General features: G+C 37.3%; 1 protein-coding gene across 6 annotated transcripts in view; it reads right to left on the bottom strand.

Annotated features, from left to right (window-relative positions):
• USP25 (ubiquitin specific peptidase 25) overlaps positions 1-22,319 on the bottom strand; it is a 138,707-nt gene extending 116,388 nt beyond the window's left edge. For 2 of the 6 annotated variants that reach the window (XM_045785447.2, XM_045785449.2), the window contains exon 1: positions 21,834-22,319. In XM_045785447.2, the coding sequence (XP_045641403.1) occupies positions 21,834-21,878 (45 nt within the window). In that variant the 5' untranslated portion in view covers positions 21,879-22,319. The remainder of the gene's footprint in view (positions 1-21,833) is intronic. The other 4 variants (XM_045785448.2, XM_045785450.2, XM_045785452.2 and 1 more) reach the window with 3 other exon arrangements.
• Between the last annotated feature and the right edge of the window lie 3,603 nt (positions 22,320-25,922).

The following is a 25,922-nucleotide window of genomic DNA, read 5'->3' as shown; positions in this document are numbered from 1 at the left end:
AAAGACTCAACAAATTTCACTATTTCAGGAAAAATAAACCATGCAGTGGGGAGCCCTTACTCCATTCTCCTGTTTCCAAAAAGGAACTTCTACATTACTTCCCAAGAAGTCTTACTGAATTCATGGCTTCTGGCCCCTTCCTCACTGACTAATTTATTCCTCCCAACAAGAAAAGGAGTGATATGCACAATGGTTAAGCCTAAGAAGAATTAAGGAAACCAGTTTTATCCATGGGCTACTTTCAATAGGGGCTGAGGCCCCCAAATGACATCCTGGCTGCTCTAGCATCTCCCTGTGCCCCCTTGGGTCAGCCAACACCTGGTCACCTAGGATGTCTGAAAAAGACACGCCAAAGGACAGGCCATGCACGAGGGATGCATTTTACATCACGGGGATCCTAAAATCTATTTGAGGAAAAAGATCATCTCACTCTCTAATCTGTCATAAGAGATACTACACAGAATTAATCACTTGCCCCTATTTGCTTCAGATCTGTTGGTCTTTATGACCTATTATACTCTGTTGGAGAGAAAAAGAGAAAAGGGGATGGGATTCCACTATCAAACGCTGCCCTGAACATGCCTAATTAAGAACCGTGTTCCTTCCTCCATCTCCGTATTTCTTTAAACAAGTTCCCCAAAACTGTAAAACTAAAGAAAGCTCAATGGAAATGAAATGGAAAAGAAGTCATCACTAGAATAAAAGGATCTGCTGAAATCTTTCTCAAAGATGTTTTACGTTCATCTCAGTAATGAATCAGTCAAGAATCAACAGATGATAAAACTACGGGGTAAAAGTTTGATGAAAAACAGGAGAGTTACACAGTTTCAAACTCCTACAAATTATAAAGGGAGAAAGAGTATAACTTTATAATGAAGAAACACGACAAATACCACCTCAATCAAGTAATCAAACTTAATATTACCAATAATGGGATAAAATGACAGTATATGCCGTCTGACGTTGTGTGATACACCAAGACGACAGCATCACCTATGGTATTCCTGCCCAAAATTCAATAACCTGAATCTAAACTTGCGGAAGCATCAGACAAATCCAAACTGAGGGACATTTTACAGGTAATTCCTCTGTTATCTTTAAAATGTTTATGTCATAAAAGATAAAGAGTGAGTTTCCAGATTAAAAGAGACAAAAGAGGCATGATAATCAAATGTAATTGATTACCAAATTCAATTACAAATTGAAAAACAAACTGCATCTAACGCTAAATGCTATACAGGACAATTACTGGGACAACTGGAAAAATAAGAGTATGAATTGTTTACTAATAATATTTATTAATATTAAATTCCTGAATTTGATAACTGCATTATAGTTAGAACTGCATGTAAAAATATATCTTTTTTCTTAGGAAATACACCCTGAAGTTTTAAAGGGGCATGATGTTTGCAATTTACTCTCAAACAGTTCAGAGAAAAAAAAACTTGTAGGGGCGCCTGGGTGGCTCAGTCGTTAAGCGTCTGCCTTCGGCTCAGGGCGTGATCCCAGGTCCCTGGGATGGAGCCCTGCATCAGGCTCCTCTGCTGGGAGCCTGCTTCTTCCTCTCCCACTCCCCCTGCTTGTGTTCCCTCTCTCGCTGGCTGTCTGTCTGTCAAATACACAAATAAAATCTTAAAAAAAAAAAAAAAAAAAAGCTTGTAGAAGTTCTTTGTACAACCCTGCAACTTTAAATTTAAAATTACTTCAAAATAAGGTTTTAAAATATTCTGTATATAGATTTGCTAATGTTATAATTGTAAAATGTGCATTTCAAAACATACTTGACAATTTAAATATGCATAATATATATACCTTCAGAGTTGAAGGGTCCTAAACAAATTATAAAATGAAATGAAAAAATAAAGAGCCATTTGAAAATCAGGTTTGAGGTAACCTACATCTAAAAATCTTTTATAGAAACCACATGTATAAGTTAGAAATTATATTCAACTACATGTAACAGAGTCCCATCTAAATAGCAGCTTCGACGTGCTGCAGTGTCTGTTTTTTTCTAATATAATTAGACTGGAGGTGGGCAATCCAGATCTGATAAGGCCTCCCACGTGTTAAAAAAGATCTAAGCGCCTTCTGTCTTCCCACTGAACACTCTTATATGTGACATTCATCAAACGTCTGTCACTCCAGGTCTCCTCAAGCATCCCGTCCAAGTTCTAGGTAGGATAAAAGGAAGGGCACAAGACAGAGGGCATAAGCCAATACAGAAATTCTGACTTCTTTAAGAAGACCCATCTAGTGACTTCCACTTAAAGCTTCATTGAGCAGAACAAAACTGCATGGCCACTCAAGGTTGCAAAGAAGGCCGGGAAATGTATTTTTCAGCTAAGCAAAAAGCCACTTTGAAAATGAAATCAGGGTTCTGTTCGTGAGGAAAAGTAAAGAATGTGTATTAGATAAGCATGGGTAGTATCCACCATGCCATCAATGAATTTTCATTTCCAAAAACCTTATTAAAGAGCTGAAATAACCAAGACTATCTAACAATAAAATAAAAATAATAATGTATATAAACAAGGTCATATAAAATGCCAGGAAGAATAAAATAGTTGAGTAAAAAAATCAAATTGTCAAACTTACAGAGGTGAAAAAAGAATTCTCTTTAAACCTGTCAACTTTCCTATGTTCATTTAAAATAGTACCAATAGCTACCAATGGTAACATGACTAAGTTACTCAATACTGAACATCATAATATTAAAGATGTAGAAAAATTTTACAGAAATTCTTCTTATCTAAAGTCTCATTTTACTGAACACAAAAAACTTAGAAATATGCCTCTCTCTAATCTCACCACAACCAGCACTCCAAACTCCATTCTTTACACGGAGCATTACTTCCTTCAACTGCAAATCACCTGGTCATGGATCAGGGAAAAACTACTGAATATCTTCCCCAAATCAGTCATTTATACAAATGTTACCAGCTATTATTTATAATGCTGGAAAAATGGAAATAATACAAATGTCCTCCCACTAAGGAAGTGGTCCTAAACTTTAGTGTGCAGAAGAATAACCTGATGAGTTCAAGAATAATCAAGATTCTCAGGCCCCAGCCCCAGAGACTGATTCCAGAGGGGTCAGGGTTGAAGGCTAAGGGATCTGCATTTTTAATAAGGATCTCAGGTCATTTTTATACAGACAGACCTAAAGGCACAGTTTGAGTCAAGCAAACAACTGCATATTTTTAAACAGCAAATATATAACCTATATAGAAATTACCTTCACAAAATCCTATTTAGCTAAAGTGATGGAACACAAAGTAGTATATATACACATTAATGACTATAAGGTAAAATGTAAACATGAAAAGAGCCGGTGTTAGACTCCCATTCTCTCATCTCTGTATCCATACCCTTTGCCACTTTTAACTTCCTCCTACTAGAGAGACAATTTCCTTGCTGCACTGATGATGGGCTAGGCCATGTGACATGCTTTGACCAATGACATATTAAAGACAGTCATGGAGATATGAAATGTATTTGCATGACTGCGCTTCCCTCCTGAACTTCTTTAACTTCCTTAAAAAGAACATGACCCTGGGTAGTCCACTTGCCCCAGAAGAATGAGGCACGTGTGGAGAAGAGCCACCCCAACCAACCTGAAAATCTGTGAATATGATGACAGTATTGTGGTACACCACTAACTTTGAGTAGCCTGCTATGGTGAGAGTTGACTGATAGAGACTGCAATTTTTATATTTAAAATTATTTAAATTTTAATAAGCTACTTAGTATTGTATTAAAGAGAAGCAACGTCTTTGAAATTTTATAGCCTGTAGCTATAATTTGATGTTTTGTTTATCTTTTCAATAAAGTCAACTAAATATATTAGAAAAAAAAAATAATCCCCCAAGCGTATCTCTAGCATAGTTCATGATCTCGGGAATTTGGGCAAAAAAATGAAACGAGGAGAAAATGACAGGTGGAGAAGAAGACTGAGTGGGAAGGAGAAAAGGTGAAAAAAATTTTTCTTAGTTTAGTTAGCAAGAAATGGGAGAGAGATCAGAAGAGGTGAGCTATGAGGAAAATTCTAAGTTTATGGCACAGAAGCCACCTCATTTGTAGTTTTCTCCTTTGTTACTGGGATCTTCTAGCTGTGCTTTTCCTGTCTTTGAAAACCTGCACCTTCATTTCCTACAATTATATGTCTTTATGGTTGCTATTTCTGTTGTAATTAAGACCCTGGTCTTTCTTTCAAGGTTTGCACCCTTCTATTTATCACACTTCCGGTCTGCATATGCCCTGCTCCTCGACTAAAAATGTCCTGCATATGGGTTCTCCACTCCTGGACTAGAAACTTTGGATCCAAGATGGATCCAACCCACTTCCCTCTCTAGAGCTCCTTTTCTGAGCTCTGAGGTCTTTTTTGTATGAATTTATATACTAAAATATAAGGAGGAGGATGCAATCTGTTCACACTGCTGGACCAAGAAAGGCAAGACACAATGTTCAAAGAAATTCAGCAGCTGCAAACACCACAGAGCTCAGTAAGCTAACAAGCCAAGACTTCACACAGGCCTTCAGATTCCTTCCTCAATGTTATTTTTATTGCATGATTACATCTCTAAGTGCCCACTATGTGCAAAATACAGTAGTATACACACTTCTGGGAAAAGGAAGCATCAGTAATTCCAATATAAATTAAGATCAGAGTTCTACAGAAATTCTTTTCCTCCCCAATTGACCCTACCTAATGTTGGGTCTGTTTTAAATCTGTTTCAGTAAATATACAGCATATTTAACACTGGTATAACTTCTTGAGAATGCAAAAAAAAAAAAAAAAAAAAAAAAAAGAATCACTGGCTTAGACCAAAGAAAGAAGGTAAGCATTCATTATGTTCTTGCTGTATGCCAAGTGTTTTAAGTGCTGCCAGTTTATAATCTCACTTAATAGGCGCATACATGCACACATGCGTGCACACACACACCCTCCAAAAAGTTACTCTTATTTCATGGCTAACAAAGGCTTCAAGAGATTATTAAGTACAGAGACAGGAATGAAAAGAGGTTTTTCAAATTCCACGGCCTGTGCCCTTTCCAAATTTTCTCTATACTTGATTTTGAGATTAAAGATTCAGTGAAAAATGAAAACTTGGTGCAAAAATCCAATATTATCTTCATGTAAAATACTTAAATAATGGCACAAAAAAAGTGGAACACCACTGACTACAAGGCAGGAGAGCTTTCTACAGTAAGGGGAGAATGACTCATAAGCCAATGGCTCCTGAATTTTCAAGTATATATAAAATTTGGTTTAGTGCAAAAGAAAGAAAGTCAAAGGTTTCCATCTTCAGGAGGAAAAAAAAAGACAACTCTTAGAATGACCTCTAAAAATATTTTCAAGTTTTTTAAGAAAAAGAGGAAAAAAATCCTAATTTGATAGAAAATTCCAAGGCATTCTTAAACTTCAGGATCACATTCACCAAAAAGCACTGCCAGGCACCATGTGGTATTTCAGTCATCTATCAATGAAAGGATCAATCATACCACTACCTTCAAGGCACACAACCATACGTGTATACATCTACTTTTGCAAATACCTTCTGGATCTACCTAATAACACTAAGCTGCCCATGTTCATGTTATCTCTTCCCATAACAAGAAATCCCCAAACTTACTAGGCAGATAATTCCAAATACATAAATTTGTCCATCTCGGGGCTTGTGAGCCCCAAACCTGCCTCTGCCTCTAACCAGTTATATAAGCCAAAACAAAACAAAATGGACTGCAATACATTGAGGACACTGGTAAAAACCTTTCAACGTGCACTAGGCTCTTCCAATAATCTATGGGAGCAGTTCTGTACCAGAACCACACTGATTTCAAAAGATACCACCTATTCCACATTCTCTTTATCCTTCTCTACCAACCCAAATTTACGTACCACTTGCCTTCTGTTAAGTTTGGAGGGTCTCCTGGAACTTACCACAGATCATCATAATATACCATGGTTAATCACCAGACTCTAAGTCTCAAGAGGGCACAGACTATTTTGCTCATCAATGTGTTCCTCGTAACTAGTACAGTGTCTGGCATGTGTAGGCACTCAGGAAATACTGACTGAATAAATGACTATAGCAGAGTATGCAGAAATAAATTGGAGTAGGTCAGATCATAGGCCTTGAACTCATCCACAGGAAAGAACATACTGATTATTGGAGATAAAAAGAAGCACACATAAATCAGGCCCACTTACTAAACAAACTTTCCAGACCCCCTTACAGTCTATCTAGAACTCCACAGAAAGCTTCATTTCCTAGTTTTGGTCCTGTCAATCCTACCTGAACATGAGTATACAGTAAAATATTGTTAAAACTTTCAACTGCAAATAATCTAGAGTGTAACTCCATAATGGTTGGGGTTATGCTGTATTTTCTAACATCACACAGTCAAGGCTTACCTCAATCTTTTTGGGTTAACAGCACTTTGGCATTAAAAAAATATTAATCAGGGGCGCCTGGGTGGCACAGCCGTTAAGCGTCTGCCTTCGGCTCAGGGCGTGATCCCGGCGTTCTGGGATCAAGCCCCACATCAGGCTCCTCTGCTATGAGGCTGCTTCTTCCTCTCCCACTCCCCCTGCTTGTGTTCCCTCTCTCGCTGGCTGTCTCTATCTCTGTCAAATAAATAAATAAAACCTTTAAAACAAAATTAATCATACACCTTTATGGGTGTATAAATCTGAAGGCATGCATTTTCATTCTTCGCTATTTACATTTAGGCTTAAATATTCCAGAAATTCTGAGCTTAGAAAGACTTTCCCTATCATTTTATAGAATCCCAGGGCCACTAACAATCTTAAGCACTTGTGTAATAAAATTAAAAGATTTAAAAAAAAAGGAAGAAGAAAAGAAATGAGATAGGAGCTAAGAGCAACCAATACAGTTGATTTTTTCCATCCTTCCTCACCTCAGTCCATATTCTTACCTGCCACCCCAACTCTTCAACCAATCTAACAGCTGCCTGATGTCCATGCCCCTAATAAAAGTCCCCCTCCGTATTAACTGGCAGATAATAGAAATGCATCATAAACAGAAATTCTAAATGCATTTTTCGCCAAAAATATTGTACACAGTACTATAATCTAAGTTCATAGAGTTAAATACATTTCCAGGACAAATAAGAACCCAATACCATGAAACATGACTTCTATGGGAACATGCATTCCAAAACCCCAACTATCCCAATCTTTTGGGATAGACAATGTTTTTAAATTAGAATGCCTATATTCTGGAAAACATGTGGGTAAACAAAAGCTTTGTGAATGAAATCGTATCTTTGAACTATAAGATCTGAAGTTTAAATAAAATATATATTCATGTTATCACTAGTTTCTCACTTAAACTTTCATAAGGAGCTTGCAACCCAAAAATAAAACAATATTTTGTTTTATTAGTATAATATGCTCTACATAGAACTCTCAAACAAGAATACTATATAATTCCTCACAGCTATATGTGTCACAATTAATTCCTTTGTTAAAGCAAATATAGTTTTTGGTCATACTAATTACATACATAATACACCCTACTACCAGGAGCTCCAATCACCTAGACATAGTGCTAAGTTTAATAAAGCATATGCTCTAAACGACTTTCTTTCTCGGACCCATAAAGCTATCTGCAGAAATGTTCCAGTCTTCAGCACCTCAGCGAACATGTGGCCCATCCAGTGGGCCTTGATCACAACATCTACAGCAAGAACTGAAACTCAGTCTTGAGTGCAGACCTCTCCCAAATTTACTCCTTCCATTATTCTTAGAGTTCTCTTTACATTTTTGTAGCCAATCATATGTTACTGGTCAATACTTCCTTATATTAAACTTCCCCTATTCAAATTACTGTGTGGTTTCTGTATCCTAATTGGACCCTTATTAATACAACTTCCTTAAAAGCAATTTTCATATTCTAACAATATATTAATGACGTAATTCTGTATTTCTAAGGGAATAAGTCTCAAAAACAATTAGGAAGGAAAAATTAACCATATATACTAAGTTCTAGCCTAGAACTACCATTGAGCATTTTTTTTTAACTGAGTACTTATTAAAAGTATGGAAGGCACTAGAGATTTCAATACATAAGTATGACTGACTAAATCATTGGCCATTGGTGACTGAACTCAATCGTCAGCCCTTCTCCTGGCCATTGGACTGGGGAGTGGGCTGAAAATTCTAACCCTCTAATTAATCACAAGTGGCTGGTTTTCTGAGGTTGGTTTTAGAACCAACACCAGAAGCTGCCTAGTCTCCCAACTGGGAGTCAACTCATTAGCATATAAAAGACAGCAAATTCCAAGGATTCTAGAAACTCGGTGGCAGGAACCAGGGAAAAAGACTAAATATTTTTTTATTTACCATATCTAGCCACATGAAGCTACTGGTAGATAACAGAAGGCACCAAATTGTTCTGTTTGTTTTCCCTTGCTCATGGACTTCCCTGCCTAGAATACTATCAATTTATCTAGCAGTCTTCCTTTCATTTCAACCACTCCCTCCTTTTTTTCTTTTTTTTTTTAAGATTTTATTTATTTATTTGACAGAGAGAGAGAGACAGCCAGCGAGAGAGGGAACACAAGCAGGGGGAATGGGAGAGGAAGAAGCAGACTCCCAGTGGAGGAGCCTGATGCGGGGCTTGATCCCAGAACGCCGGCATCACGCCCTGAGCCCCTCAACCACTCCCTCCTTGACGAAGCCTTTCCTACTCTTCTTAGATCCTCTTCTTAGTCCTGCCAATACATCTTATAAATACTTCATTTAACTTCTAATATCATATATGCATTTCTGGCTCCCACCACCACCAAACTATAAGCTTTCTGTGTAATACTTACTTCTCAATCTGCTTAAAACAAAGAAAGAATAACTGAATGCATGGACATGATAATGAGATGACTAAATATCTAAACAAAAATGTACAATAGGCAACTGACATTCTGAAACTAGAGTTTATGCAAGCGTGTAACATTTAATTAATTTTGAATATACAGACTCAGTGTAATGAACATATTGGAGTGAGAAAGTACATGATCTCTCAAAGACAGCTTACAAAGGAAGAGAGCAGAAAATCAAAGACTAAACCTTAGAAAATCCCCCCAGTTAACATGTACAAACACACTGTATTGTATTAGCTGCCAAATTTTACTGTACAACATAGCCCAAATGTGAACAGTTTATATATATGTACTGACAGTTCACTTAGCAAAAACTAACATACTCACAGAAATCTTGCCCAATAGCTGGGCCTATACGCTGTCTTTTTACCCAATAATTCTCAACATTTTTGTGTTTGTCATATGCATTCAGACACTAAATATTTTTGGCAGCACACTTGAAAAGATTTAAAACCTTCACCATGAGAAAGTACAACAACCCCTAAGGCAGGTAGCAATAATTACAACACATTATTCCTCCAGTATATAATATTATCTCAAGGTGTCTGCAAAAGCAGTTATCACACGCACAGCAGTATCGCATCCTCTTGATTGTCCAGGCCCTAAGATATGTTCTGAAGGCAAAGTACTCACGGGTTCTAATAAACAATATTTATTGGGCACTAACTTAAAAGTAAGCTATAATTGTTACCTCTGATTCACAGGAAGTATACTCCACTCTATACTAAATCACACAACCTGTTCAGTTCAACATTCTGCTTCAAAGATACTGCAATAATTACATTTATAGAGCGTTAGCAAAAAAATAAAAATAAAAAGACAAAAATACTTTAAAGTGGGACCAAACATGGAGGTACATCTGTGAAGATTTTACAACAAAAAGGCGGAGAACACCACTCTAGGACAATGGCTATCAACTGACTAACAGGGTCACAAAAGTAATGTGGATGACAACAGAGTAAAACCTACTTCCAAAGTTGAAGAATAATATCTTACAAGAATATCCTGATACACATCTATTAATTTCCTTGATTGAGTTGCAAGTGCTTAAGTTAGCTTGTGTAAAACACTCCCATCTGTCAAGTTAACTGTGTTAATCTAAATTTTACTAATTTTCTAGCTTTGCTTAATCTAATTTATTAGTTGGTTTTTGGTTTTAGTGCATAAGAGCCATACAATAGAACATAATAAATTTATGCCTAGTTATATTTATGCAAACTTCAGTAAAGCTATAATTAAAAAAAAAAAAAAAACTTTGAGAGTCCCTAAGATCAGTTTTCCTTTAAAGAAGGTCTCAAGTCAAGAATAAAAATCTTGTCATTAGGCGGATGGAGTATTAATGGGGAGAAAGACGAACTTTTCAATAAAGTTGCCGCTCTTCCAGAGGTGAATTTGGCCACCTACTCAAACGATGTGTAAAATGCAAATCCAAGTGGAATAAGACTTAAATACTAGGGCAAAACAAGAAAAATGGCAGAGGACAATAAAAGAGAGAATCTTTATAAAATAGGGTATGGGGGGGGAGGGCGCCTGGGTGGCTTAGTTGGTTAAGCGTCTGCCTTTGGCTCAGGTCATGATCTCAGGGTCTTGGGATCAAGCCCGCATCCCTGCATCCGGCTCCCTGTTCAGCGGCAAGTCCGCTTCTCCCTCTTCCTCTTCCTCTTGATCTCTCTCACTCTCTCTGGCTCTCAAATAAATAAAATCTTTTAAAAAAGAAAAAAGGTATGGAAGTTCAAGGAAACTAATTACATATGAGACCAAATTAAAATAAACTTCTGTTCATGAAAAGCACCATAAAGAGAGAAAAAAGGCCTCCTGAAAATGGGAAAAGATACTCTTAAAACACGTAAATGGGGGGAGAAAAGTATTTAGACTACAACAGACTCCTTCAAATCGACAAAAAAAAAAAGGTAAAACCAACCCAAAAGAAGAAACAAATGTGAATTCCACAGAAAAAAAAAAATCGCAATGGTCCATAAACATAAAAAGGTAAATGAATAACTTATCAGCAATAGAACACTTCTGGTGTATAAATGAACTACAACACAAAGGTTCATTTATTTCATATGAACCTTGACTCTTACACCTCAGAACACACACAAAAGTAAACTCTACATAGATCACAGACCTATGTAAATGCTAATAAAACATTTTAGAAGAAATCACAGGAAAAAAACTTTTATAAACTAAGGTTCAAGAAAATTGGGTCAATGCACTAACTGTGAAAGAAAAAAATGGGACAATTAACATCAATGTTAAAATACTGAGCCTTCAGAAAAACTGATAAGAAAATAAAAAAACAAGCTACATACACATTAAGAAAAAAATATATACATATAATGAAAGACACTTTCAGAATATATAAATTCCTACAACTCAATAGCAACATACAAATTATTTGTACATGATATAAAAATGATCAATAAGGAAAACATGGAGGCAGCTGGTTCCCAGTATTTCCCCACCAAACCCCCTGCCTGACTCCAGACCCGCCCACAGCCCCACTCCCTCTTCTCTACTGAGAGCCCCCTGAAATCCTAATGGAGGAGTAAGAGGAAGAACAAAGGTTCTGTTGGTAGCCCCCTCCCTTTGTACATTAAACCCAGAGAGAGCTCTATGAACTCTACCAGCTCTTGCAGCAGTACACGGGGTAGAAGGTCCCTGATCACCACAGGCACGGCCTAGAATGCACAGGAGGCATTCGCTTCCATCAGAAAACTGTAAACCTTGAGGCTAAAGTTTGCCTGAGCCAACCTCCAACCTCAAGATGGCCAAGAGCAAGCCAATGGCAACACCAAATAGAATCAATTTTCACAGAGACCTAGGACCATACCTCCTCACACAGGACCCCATGTCCTGAGGGTCTACTCTGGTTCCCACATCCCTAGAAATCTAGACTTCCTACCAAGAGTTGAACGTGGCCATCTCACATGCTGCCTTCATCTATCCAGCCAGAGCTGTAACATGCTCAGGTGCAAGGGTGCCCTTACTCTGATGCCGCCAACAAGAATGGAAACACATACTGTCAGTTTTCTGTTAGGTCTGCAGTTTTATCACTGATCTGAAGTCCTGGTCCCACTGGGGAAGAAGCCCAGAAGTCAGTTCTGAGAATCCATATGGTATGACTAGAATAGGCACAAAGAGTATCCACTGACCCCAGGAGGCCTGTGCAGAGCTGCTTCTTCTAAAACATGTTTATGGTTTGTAATATTCATATAATGAAATATTACTCAGTATTAAAAAGAAATTACTAATACATGCAATAATGTGGCTCAACCTCAAAAGCATTTTGCTGAGAAAAAAATGTCAAATGCAAAAAAAAAAAAAAAAGAAGAATTTTAAGATTCCATTTATGTGAAGATCTAAGACCACCAAAACTGGCCTGTAGTGATAGAAATCTGATCAATGCTTACCTGGAATAGGAGTGTGGAGAAACTAAATAGGGTGACACAAGGATATCTTTTGGAGTTGCCAAAATTTATCTAATTATATATTTTAAACGGGTGTTTTTATTTTATTTTTTGTAAACTATACCAAAGTAACATTAACTTGGAAAAGTCATGATAGCAGCTAGCAGGATGTGGAAGGAAGGGACCAGGGACCAGCAGAGTGAGGCACAAAGGAAATTTCCAGAATAAAGGGATGTTCTATTTTATGCTTAAGATGGTACAAAGGGTAGTAATGTTATTATATTTTTTTAAGATATATATAAGCTTTCATATGCTTTGGTTCACACACACACACACAAACTTTCAGAAATGATTCATACGCACACACACACCCCAAAAAGGAGAAAAACAGGAAGACATGCAACCTTAGCATGTACAATTGTTTCCCAACTCCTTGATGTGTGAGTCAATTAACAGAAAGACTAAATGTGCCCTACTGAGGTTGGGAGTGCGGGGCAAGTGTCCCACTTATACACCTAGAGCTTTGGGTTTCCATACAGAGGTTGGCCATGAAAGCCTGAGGCAGGAGGCATTTCCCTTACAACAGGAAAGCATATCAGTGAACTGATGGGGAGAAACACCTGAAATAGAAGAAAGCCTTATGTTCAGAGACTGCTCCGCTGTTAAATTGGGTCTATTGTAATAATTCAACCCCTGGAGGAGCCCTGCATGTCAATTTACACAAGTGCTAAAGAGTTCTCATAGGTAAGAATACTAATTAATTTCAACTAGTGGTCCTCAAACTCTAAGTACAGAAGAATCATTTGGGATTCCCATTAAGAATGCCCTAGTCCAACCCTTGGGCTTGAAACAATAAGTCTGGGGTGAGGCACAGAATTCTACAGTTTTAGCAAGCACTACAGGAAATGAATAGTCCACAAACCACACTATAAGAAACTCTGATCTAAACTTATATCCACAAGGTTAAAAAGACAAGGAAAATATTGCTGGACATTTTTAAATATTAAGACAAAGTAATTTTTAAAAAGCAGATAGACTGTGCTAAAACAGTTAATTGAAGGAAGAAAAGGAGAGAACTTTCAAAAATTACCCATCATATGTATAAAACAAGATATCCTGACAAGGAGAATAATCTTGAAAATTAGGACAAGTTTGCCAAAATAAACACAAGTGGTCATTTTATAAGTTCAACTTTCACTTCATCTACTTAGCCACATTGCATAGTGACATTCCAAAATGGCTTTCACAAGCCAAATTTGATCTTTCATATATTATATACATTAATGACGACTGTAAGCTATGATACCATACTCACCATGTCTGATTTTACAGGAGGCAGGATGACAGAGAAGTAAGTAACTGACAAACCAACTACCTCCTGACAAACCAACTATCTCCCAGGGGGCCTGGAGTGAAACTTTCATGAGTCACCAGGACTCAAAGGAAAAAGTATACGCACACATCAAAACTTAAAATACTACAATATTCTTTAGTTCTTTAGAAACAGAACTCTTTTTTAACATGTAAGTTTATACAACTAACGCATGTAAAAACTCATTAGGTACCAAAGTAGGGAACTTCCTTTAAAATCCGTAATAAGACAATATCCATTATCATCGCTTCTAAGCAACATTAAGAGGTCTTACCTAGTACAAAAAGAAAAAAATAAAATTACAGGCATAAAAATTAGAAATAAATAAAACTATCATAATTTACTCATGATATAATCTTTTACACAGAAAATCCAAAATCATCTCTGGAAAAGTATTAAAATAGAAAAGTTTAGCAAGATGGCTAGATACAAGACCAACATACAAAAGCCAGTTGTATGTGTGCACACCAGTAACAAATAACAAATATTTTAAAGCACCATATAATTATTATCAGAAATTACCAACTATTTAGAATAAATGATGTACAGAAATTCTACAGTTAAAATTCTAAACTGAAGAGATATTAAAGAAGACCTAAATAAAAGAAGTATACTCTGTTCGAGGACAGAAAGACTCAGTACCATAAATGTTAATGATCCCAAAATGGTCTACACAACCACCTGAATTAATAAAAATCTCAAACAAGCGTTTTTCAGAGGAATTGGTAAAATTATTCTAATATTTCTAAGGAAAATAAAGTTTCATGACACTTTGGAAGAAGAAAAGCAAACTTACTTTTCCAGTACTAGAGATTATTATGAAGCTACCGCAATGAAGACAGGATGGTACTCACAAATGAATGATGAAACAAAAGACAGTGCAAGGGGGAAAAGAGCACCATGGAAAGCTTTTGTATATGATAAAAATGGCATGTCAGTTCAGTGGGGGAGAGCATTAACTTTTCAATGAGGTAAAACTAACAACACCAAAACAAGAAATCATATATAATAAAAATTAAATTGGATTCCCACCTCACACCTGCTACAAAAAGCAACCGAAGATGGAGTAAGGTCTAAATGTTGCAAACATAATTTTAAAACTCTCAGTAGAAAAAACAGGTGAATATCTTTTAGCTATGAAGGTAGAGAAAAGTTTCTAAAGTTAAAACAATGAAAATTAAATTTATACACCTTTAAGAACTCATAGAGCTGCAATAAAAAGGAAATCAGAGGGAGGATAAACACAGGATTTTAGATTATTACAATCTCAAATGAATATAGAGGGATGGAAATGAAAAGGAGACTATTTGGTTAGATATAGGTTACTTTCAAAGTTATAGCTTTTGTTTTAAGTAGGATTCATGTGTTTATTATTAAAAAGTAAAAATTCATGAGTATTAAAAATTAATAAGCATTTTATAAATAAATGAAAACATATTTGCATGGAAAACTGATCATAACCAATATTTATGATTAATCTAATTCTGCTTATTTCACAACTAAAATGCAGATTGCTAAAACAAACCCTCAAAAAAGTATATGACCATCCATGGAAGTAGTACGTTTAGAACTGGCATTACAAAAATAATAATTTGTACAATCAAACTAAAAATTTATCTCAACATGTAGGACAAAAAAGGAGAGAAATTATAAAATAAAATTTGTAGTAAGTAAGAGATGAATGCTATTTAATATTCAAATAATGTCACTATAGAAGGAGGGCAGGTGAGAAGGAATAGAGTAGTAACAATAATTTTAAAATATGTATCTTTTTCCTGAGAACAATGTGAAAGTTTTCAGACCAAAAATCCTAGGCAGAACTGTTAGGAAGATACACACACACAGGGGCCCCTGGGTGGCTCAGTCAGTTAAGCATCTGCTTTGGGCTCAGGTCCTGATCCCAGGGTCCTGCGATTGAGCCCCACATTGGCTCCCTGCTCTGCAGGGGGACTGCTTCTCCCTCTTGCTCTGCCTGCCGCTCCCCCTGCTTGTACTCTCTCTCTCTGTTAAATAAATAAAATCTTTAAATTAAAAAAAAGAAGAAGAAGAAGAAGATACACACACACACAAACACACACAATTTCTGGATTCTAAAACCAAAGAGAAAATCTTACAAGCTTACACAAAGAGTTAACAACTTATCTACAAAAAAGAAGTAGAGTAACATCAAACAGTATTAAATTTTCCAGAAAAACATAAAATTAAGTACCTAATTTTTAAAAACCAATTGGCTACTAATGTGCCTATAATGCAAGTAATATTTTTGATGTAAGGTGTATCTTAAGAAATTTAAAATGCCATCATTTAGAATACAATTCCATATTAACCCAACAAAATCAGGAATGTTGTAAATAAAAATATGCTATAAAGCCTTTCTTATTGGGGACAGATGGAAAGAGAGAAAAACTATTCTGACACTATCAGAAAAATATAGATTTAGATATATATTTGTTTAAAATTTAAAAAGGAGAAAGGAGAAAGAGATTTACTAATCATAGAAAATATAAAGCGGCAAGGGTGGGGGAGGTGATACGTGAAAACTTCATCAATCCATCAAAAGTGAGTGGGCAAAACAAAACTAATAAATAGAAACTCAGATGACAAAAGAATTATTTTTATCAGTTACCACCACATACATAAATGATGAAATCCTACTAAAAGACTAGCAAAAGCACCCAAGTTTAGAGTAGATCCATTAGAAATAAAAGAATTTGATGAAACTACATTAAAATTAAATCAACATCTCTCGGAATTTAAGAAGACAAGAGAAAAAAAACATGAAATATTCAAATCAAACTATAAGTGTTCATTTAATACATATAGAACTCTAACTTTCAAATACACATCTTTTTCATATGCTCATTAAAACCTCACAGTCATAAGAAAATCTTAATTCCTAAAACTATTACAAATCATGTTTTTTAAACAATACATTGAAACTAAAAAGCAACAATTTAAAAAATACAACATCTTAGGTAGTATACCAGAAAAAAAAAAAAAAACCTTTTAAACAATGAAAGAAAAATGAAGTCAAATCCCAAACAAAATCAGATGAAAACCCACAGCCCAAAATGCTTGTTACTAATACATGACGGGAAACTCACTAAATGTTGAATTCACATATAAAAAGAGCAACAATAACTACCCCAAAAAAAGTAGAAAGGTGGAAATATTAAACAGAAAAGCAAAAATTAATAAATTAGAAGATAAACAGAACTTATAAAGGAAACAAAGAACTGGATTTTAGAAAGATGAGTAAAATAGATCAACATCTGGCAAACATTACTGAGAACAAAACAAAACAATCAGGAATAAGAATGGAGTCTATCTACATAGACAGATTTAACAGAAAACATCAGACCAATACATATATACATACATACACATCTGAATGAAATCAAATCTAAATTTTAAAACTGACTCCAGAAGAGGTAGAATACCTAAAAGTCAATTATCAAAATGTGGAAAGCTTATCTAAAACTTGCTCTAGATAAATGGTCAGCCTACTATAGTCATATCCACCAAATCTTCAAAGTAATAAGTACTGAAGTTAAACAATAAAACATGGCTAAATACCACCAATGTTGAATGATTTAACCTAATCTTACACTAAACAATTCCAAAAGCAAAGGAAAACCTAAAAAGCTTTCTAATGATTTTATGAGCTAACCTTCCCTTGATAGCCCGCATGCACAAAAGCATACTTTGTAACCAATCTCATTTAAGAATACGGATACTAAATTCCAGATTAAAATTTAGCATATTGAATCTGGAGGCATCAAGACTAAATGAGAGTTTACCAGACAGCAATATAGCATAATGGTTAAGAGCCCATGAGTCTCAAGACCCTGAGTTTAAATTCCACCCCCAACACATTCTAGCAATGAAATGTTCCTTTAGTTCTTCTCTAATACTGTTTCCTCAACCACAACATGCAGGGAAAAAAAAAAAAAAAATGCTCACCTAATAATAATGTGTTTGGGAAGATTAAATGAATAAAAAGTTTTTAAAAATCTAAGCACAATTCCTTAACATACGTATATATAATATATTCCATATATATTATCTATTACAATTTTTGTGTTTATTTTTTGACAAATTATCACATCAGTAATTGAAAAAGGAAAAAGGCATTTAAGAACTAACATAATATAATAAAAAAATATTATAAAAAAAGAATTAACATCTAAATCTGATTTCAAAACATTTCAAAACATTAAGACTATAGGGAAATCTCCATATCATAATGAAACAATACATAACAGAAACTAACACTAATCCTAGCAGTATTCTGTAATCTTAGCTAAAGCAACAAAAAAATGAAAAAAGTCTGAGTATTAACAAGGAATAAATCAGAGTGATAATTACTTGCAAATGACATGAACTATATACACAAAATATCAAAGAAAATCAACAGAATATTTATTAAAACTGATGAGACTTCATTAAGGCAGCTGGATACAATGTTAGTACACAAATCAAAATTAGGTGAGAAAGAGAAGGAATAAGCGAACAAGCAGCTGGATCCCCGTCTCTTTGCCCAAACCAAGTCTTATGCTAATAACAACATAATCAACTATTTAGTACCAAGGAATATCCCTTTTATGCAATGTTTACAGTGATTTACATAATGTTCACTGTCCTTTGAAATGCTATATTGCATTTTTACAACTTTAAATAATACCTAAATTAGAAAATACTACATAATTTAACTAAAAAATTTACCCTGGATCCAGCTTGTATTGTTTTCCAAGTTTTGCTTTAATTCTTAAATTGGCTGATCTGTGACATCTGTGCCACCTGACCCCCCACTGTAATTAAGTGAAAGTTGATCGCTGATCCGTAAAATTGCTTCTGCTTCATCCTCTACTATTTCTTTTTTGTGCCCCCTGTCCAGAAAAAAATGCGTGCTTAGCTCCACTAAACCCTCAGATCTAAAAGAGTTGCTCGTGTCTAATCATACTAACTTTAAGGCTTTAAGGGAAGAGTCAGAGGCAATTAATGACTTGCCCAAGGTCATAGAATGGTGATTTAGACCCAAACCACACCCTACAGTCTTTTCACTACACAGCCTATATTCCAACAGTAGTCCACAGTTTCTCAATAATTAAATCTTGAGATTCAGTTAGGAAACTAAAATAATTACTGCACTTACATTCCTTTTAGAAAACATTCGCTCATTATTTTACTCATCAAATATTTACTGAAACATACTATGTGCAAGAAACCATTCTAAGCTCTAGGATGAAACAAAATAGGCAAAATACTGCCTTTATGAATCTTGGACGCATTTAATGTAACAGTACCCAGCTCATTTCCTTCTATAAATCAATTTGGTCCCTAGGAACAAGCCTTCTATTGCTGTCCTAAAGAATCCTCATTTGGGACCTGAAGCTATGTATGTATTCAATTTTTGAGATCTAAGGATGCTACACTTAGGTAAAATATCAAGCACAAATGTTGAAGATAACTGTTCAAGACCAAAATTATGAACAGGATTTAACCAACTCTACCTAATCTGGATAGCCTAAACCTCAGAAAAGGACCTTTCTGCAGTTTTACTACATCTCATAACACCCTGCCATGGCCAAACTTCAGTAATCAAGCAAAGAACACATCAGAGGAAAAGACTGCCAGCCCCTTACCTTATACCATGACAAGCTACTTTGCAGGTGAACAAAAGACCTATGAAAACTTTGTGTTGTGCTGCTTTAAAATACATACATATGTGTGTGTGTGTGTGTGTGTGTGTGTGTGTGTGTATTACTAATCATCCTTCTGGAAGAAAGAAAAATAGAATCTTGAAAATACAGGAAACTATTCCAAACACCAGAATAGAACTACATACAAAAAACTAATACACATGTGCATTCACATACATAACTTTTTTAAGGACAGCAGAAAATAGGCTAAAATTTTGGTTATGCAATATGCACTAGACACTTCTTGTTTTCCTGATAATTCATAAAGTTTCTAAGTGAAAACAAAGAGTTTCACTTTTGTTTCTTCTGAAGTACGAAGTTCACTTCCTAGTTACTAGCTTGTAGTCCCCTTCCTAGTTTCTAATTTGGTGAATTTTAATCTATCAATTTATTTGTACTGGATGGTTTAAAGTACTTACACCTATATAAATATTTTTAAATAGTTCTAATATGAGTAACAAAGTAATAGCATATTAATGCAAAAAGCAAACAAACACAATGTTTCTTTTCAAAAAACCCATAAATACCATTATGAAGGTATAAAAATAAATGCATAATATTGCTCTAAAAAAATTCCCCAGTATCTCTAAAATGATCTGACACACACACTAACAACAGCATCATAATGGTAATATTTTGGATTAACAACTACTCCCTTTATGTAAGGAGGGTACTCATTAAACTAGGAAACTGGATTTGATGGCCAAGATCATTTTCAGTAATTTGATTCTAGACCTTACAATTTTATGCATAAACCTCTGAACCAGGCAGATCTGCATTATCTGATGCTACGCTAAAAAGTACTTCAGTCAAAATCAACTAAAAAAAAAAAAAAAAAATGCAAACTTCTTGCCATTGTTCAAACTTAAAAGATGTGAAAAATAGGAGCCACGTTTCCCACTTTCAAACAATCAGGCTTTAATATTCAACACTGAAGAGAACTATAAACAAAAATGATACCAAACCTATTAAATACTGCTTAGCATACATATGAACACAAGATCCTGCTCTAGGTATTAACACTTTATCACATACTTAACATCAAAAACTAAAGTTTAAGGTATTCAAAATAGAATAAGGGGATTAGGAGATAAACTGTTCTAAACTCCCATTATTAAATCTAGAATTATTTCACTGTAAATAAATTGCAGTCTGCAACAATCTTCTGAATTTACCGGTAACAGTTAACTAACTTACACAAGAGTTCCAAAGACAACTTTCTCAAAGTGCCTAAAATAACAATGCACTATCCTTGCTTTCCAAAATTCCTGAGCATCTTCAATTACCTCAAGTACTATCATAGAATTCTAAAAATAATCTCAAAGCAAAAACTTAGCAGACAGTGAGTGTATAGACAGTCCGCTTTAGGACAGCAGGCCTTATTCTGAAATCAAGCACAGGTAGGATACAAACTACGCCAAAATTACAACAGGGTGGGGCATTCATTACTCACCCAGATAAACCAAACACAGCTTTGACAGCTGCTCACAGTAAACCCTACTTACCCCCCCAAATTCCAAGACGACTAAAGCAATGTTTTCCTTTTGCCCAAAATGCTTTTCACAAAATAACAAAAAAAAAAAAAAAAAAAAAAAAGTCATAGCCAACAACTCTTCAGGATATGGTGCAAGCCATGATAGTGCACTTGACATTCTGAAAACAGAATCTCCAATAAAAGGAACATCTCTCACCACTCACTCTAAAAGACCTGAAGCTTCACATTCACAAATTTTATTTTTTTACTTAAGTGAGTGACCATCTGAATATGTGACTGAGGCAAGAGTACAGGGTGAAGGATGGAATAAGGTCAAACTTAGGGGACAAAAGATTCCTGGAATAAACATGGCCAGAAAGGTTTCCTTTCTTAGGGACAGTTTCTATACTCAGAAAGAAAACAGAAAAAGGAAAAAGAACAAACCAAATTCTCTACTTCTACAAAAGTCCACCTGGTAAATGTACCTGCCCCGCCAGGCGGGCAACTCAATTCTAGTGGCGACCCCTTTTGCAAAATAGCAGGCCTGGAATGCTCCCACCTTCGAAATACAAATTGTGTGCACAAAGGATGACAACTGGCTATTTTTCAAAAAAAAAAAAAAAAAGTGGGGGGGGGGGGGACGAAGTGAATAAAGTTTAATTCAGAAGCCCTATAGAGGAGTGTAGGAATGTGAGGGTCGCTCTCAATACACAGCCGGCACTGTCTGCTACAGGAAAACAATCGGCAAGAAGGAAGTGGATTGAAACCCACTAACTACACCCCACTTCCCACACACAGCCTCGCACTGGGCGCGACGCCCCCAAAGGCGACGGGCGGCGGGGGAGCAAGCCCGGGGCAGCCGAGGCCCGAGGGGTGGAGGGGAAGGCCGGGGAGGTCCCGGCCAAGGCGGGTGAGAACAGCACGTCGGAAGGAGGAGCGGGGCCCGGCCGCGCCGGCTCCCGGGCTCGCCTCACCTTCTGCGCTGCGCTCTGCTGCAGCACATTCTGCTCCACGGTCATGGCCCCCGCGGCGCCAGCGGCGACACAGGCGGCGGTGTGCGGCTCCTCGCGCCTCCGCCGGCCCTGGCAGCCGCGCTCCGCCGAGCTCCAGGGAGCGGCGCGGACCGCCGGGGAGTACAGCGCCCCCGCCAGCCAGGCGCGAAGGCGATGGCGGCCGGCGTGCGCGGGCACCGCGGGCTGGCGGCGAGGCGCGGACAGCGAGGGCCACGGCGGCGGCCCCACGACTTCACGCTGCCCGCCTCAACGCGGCTGGTGCGCCGCGGCCGGGACCATGAGCGGGCGGCAGACACTGGGGCGCGGGAGGGGGCAAGCAAGCCGGGCCGCGTCACGCGCGCGCACTCCTTCGCTGGCGGCTCGCGGGCCACTGCGGGGAAGGGAGAGGGAACGGAGGGAGCGGCGGGCCGGAAAGGCGCTGTTCTCCTCCCTCCCCGACTCCTCCTCCCCTCCCCTCCCCCAACCGCCGTCACCTCCCCCGCCCCGCGGCTCCTCCCCCGCCGATCCCCGCCCGCCGGCCTCCCTAACCCTATATTGTGACCCGCGGGGCGGCGGGGCGGGGCCGGGCCGCCTTGGAGCCCCGCCCCCAATCCCGGCCCCGCCCCGCCTTGCGCGGGCCCCGCGTTCCCGGGGTGGGGCGAGGGCGCGCCCCGCGGGCCTTGCCTCGGAGCCGCCCCTGCGGCAGGTTGCGCGATGCCTGCCCTTGGCTCTGTGAAGCTCCAAGCCGAGGCCCAAGGACAGCGTTCTTTCTGTGCCCAGGACTTGGATCGCCAGCTTTCCGAACTCCTCCAAGACATAACCTTTCCCTTTGAGTCTGGTAACGTCCCAAAACCGTGCAGGGTCCCGAACCCCGGCTCCTTTTTATGTCTCCGGTCCTCTCCTCTCGCCTTTCTAGGAATTTCACAAGCAGTAAACTTGCCCGAAGGGAAAAGTCAACTGTGATTTAAGCAAAGGGCTGTCAAAAGTCCTTACGCTGGAATGTACTTTTCTCCTTAACTAATCATTACATAAATGAATATTGACATTCTCCGTCTACTGCGTTCACGCAAACACGTGCCCATCGCGGCGAGGCTCTGGAGAAATAAGGTTTATTTCCCTAAGATTTGATAAAAATGGAATATGGTCTATACAACATAACAGAAGTACCACTGCCGAGACGGTACATAATTCTAATATACTAGTTGCCAAATAATTAGCAATTAACCTTCCTGCATGGAATACTTGACCGTATATGGAAACATAAGAAAAACTTTACAACGAGAAACTGATCTCTACCCTCAAAAAAATCTTTAGCTTCACAAGCTAATCTGGGGCTAGGAGGTGAGGGTATGGCAGCGAGGGGGGCAGAATAATCAGTGCATATTGTCACAAATGCAATGATCACTGAAATACTATCTGGTTTTATATAATAATCATGGATCATAGTGATTCTTAAGGTTTTGTGACAAATCTGTGCACTTTACAGCCCTCTTTGCTCTGCACCTCAGATATATTCAACCACCTTTTGAGATCTTTCCCTTGATTCTTCATATGTATTTGCTCATTTGATTTTTGACATATTACAAATTTTTATTTTATTGATATCCTATGTTTTTGCCAGAGGAATTTGAAAAGTTGTGAAGTGGCTGGAAATACAGAATTTTAGGACTAATGCAACAGTCCTGATAGAATGCACAATTTTGTTGTGAGAACACTGAGACCCAAAGAAGGCTACTTGCCAGAGAAAGCAAACTAGAGCCCACTTTACCTCATTTATAGACCAAAGTTCTTTCCAACATATCATCTTCATGTTTCTCTGTATTATGGATTTTAAAAAAAAGAACTCTATCTAGTTCATGACATGTGAATACAAGAAAGTTAAATTTAACAAAAATCTAGTACTGTGATTTAAAAAAAAAAAAGATATTGCCATATACTAAAGTTAAGTTTCAAGAATTTGGCAATGTTCCTCTGAGTTAAATTGTTAGTTCCACAAAAATATTATTTTACCAGCGGTTACCAGATATTAATTAGATAAATCTCTTTAGAGGATAGTCATACTTGCCCACTTTGATAGTCATACTTGCCCACCATCATTTGATGGTTTCCTACTGAAAATTTTAAAATCTTTATTTTAAAATTTTAAAATTTCAAGTGTCCTTATAGGCATTCTTTTTTACAAAGCCTATTTGAATGAATAGAGGACGGAAATTCGAAAATTTGAGATAAATTTGCACATATGACACATTGCCAGATATCCTAATTCATTTCAACAATAGTTCCCAATGTCAGTTTTTCTGTTCATGAGTCGGCCTTAATATGTATGGTCATTAGAAGCATATAACCTTATGATATTATTTAATAATTCCTAAATTGTGTTAATCTGGATTTTTGACATGCAGGTTAACACTTAAAGTGACAGAATTCATTACAATTAAAAATTTAAGGGCTCCCCAGTGGCTCAGTTGGTTAAGCCTCTACCTTCAGCTCAGGTCATGATCCCAGGGTCCGGGAAACGAGCCCTGAGTCAGGCTCCCTGCTCATCGAGGAGTCTGCTTCTCCCCCCGCCCCTCCTCCTGCTCGTGCTCTCTCTCTTTTTCTCTGAAATAAACAAATAAAATCTTTATTAAAAAATTAAATTAAATTAAAATTTTAGTTTTTAACACCAAGTCTGTTTTTCTATGTGGGATCAGAATGATGTTTCTAACAATATTCCATATTATGTCTTGTGTGACCCAAGGCAATTGGTATTCTATCTTGACTATTTATTTCTCTTTGTTTAGAAGGAGTTTGAATATCCATTTCTGAACACCAAAAGTCTAACATGTTGCCAAAGCACATTTGTAAGCCATGAGTAAGAGAGAAACATTTCAATCGCAGTGTAGATTTGAACAATTTCCTTGACAAAAGTCTGGTTCCTAACTCTCCTCTTGAGGAGGATCAGAGTTATTTTCCTTCTTTAGGTGTATTGACTTTCTAGGATGATTTTATTTCCACCAATAAGGGAACCATAAACAATCATTGAAAGAGGAGGTTTCGATGATGTCACAATGGTACCATTCACTGATAAGGTACTCATAAATTAGAACCTGTAAGAGTACTATCTGCCTAATATATGTACAATAAAATGCTATTGAATTAAATGGGTAGTCATGAAGGAGAGAAAACAAGTTTATTTATGCTTTTGTAAGGCATGGCTAACTCTAACTTCTCATTCCAGCTGGACAGCTCTGTGGTCCCAGCAGCCATATTGTTTATCTGACAAGGCATATCAATATTGGTATTTCCAGCTTTCAGTGGTACCTCATACACTGAGAGTCTCCAGATGTTGCTTCTTTGGTCAGCATATTCATTTTCTAAGGCAGCCATAACAAAATACCACAGACCGGGTGGCTCAACCAAGAGAAATGTATTCTCTCACAGTTGAGGAGGCTGGAAGTCAAAGATGGAGGTGCCAGCAGGGTTGTTTTCTCCTGCAGCCTCTCTTCTGGACTTGCAGATGCCACCATTTTGCTGCCTCTTCATATATTGTTGATCCTCTGTGCACACACTTACCTGGTGTATGTTCTTCTTCTTATAAGGTCATATTGGATTAAGGCCCCATTCGAACAGCCTCATCTTAACCACCTCTTAAAGAACTTATCTCCAAATAGTTATATTCTAAGATATTAGGGATTGGGACTTCAACATATGAATTTTGGAGGAACACAATTCAGCCCATAACAGTCATACTCAAGCTACTTCACTTAATCCTGCACTTCATACCTATGTACTAGCAAATACCATTTTTCCTGCCCCATCTCCTAACCCCTTAGATTAATAAGAAATGCATTAAAACATTAAAGAATAGTACCTCCACATTTTCTGTCAATATTCACACTTCTAGTCGGAGTAGTTTTGAGGGAACAAGATCTGTGAATTGAAAAAGGAATCCAATCTAATATGAACTATTTCTTTGCAAGATCTACTTTGAAAGTAAGGTCAATATGGAGAAAAAAACTATACTTTATCAACAGAAAGCCAGCACAAAGTACAGATCTCTTGCATGAATCACTTGTTCCCCGTACTTTG

The sequence above is a fragment of the Ursus americanus genome, chromosome 4 (genome assembly GCF_024610735.1).
Source record: "Ursus americanus isolate L20-20 chromosome 4, mUrsAme1.1.p, whole genome shotgun sequence".
In the NCBI taxonomy this organism is placed as follows: domain Eukaryota; kingdom Metazoa; phylum Chordata; class Mammalia; order Carnivora; family Ursidae; genus Ursus; species Ursus americanus.
The sequence above is the reverse complement of the archived record's forward strand: the minus strand, read 5'-3'. Positions and strand labels throughout refer to the sequence as shown.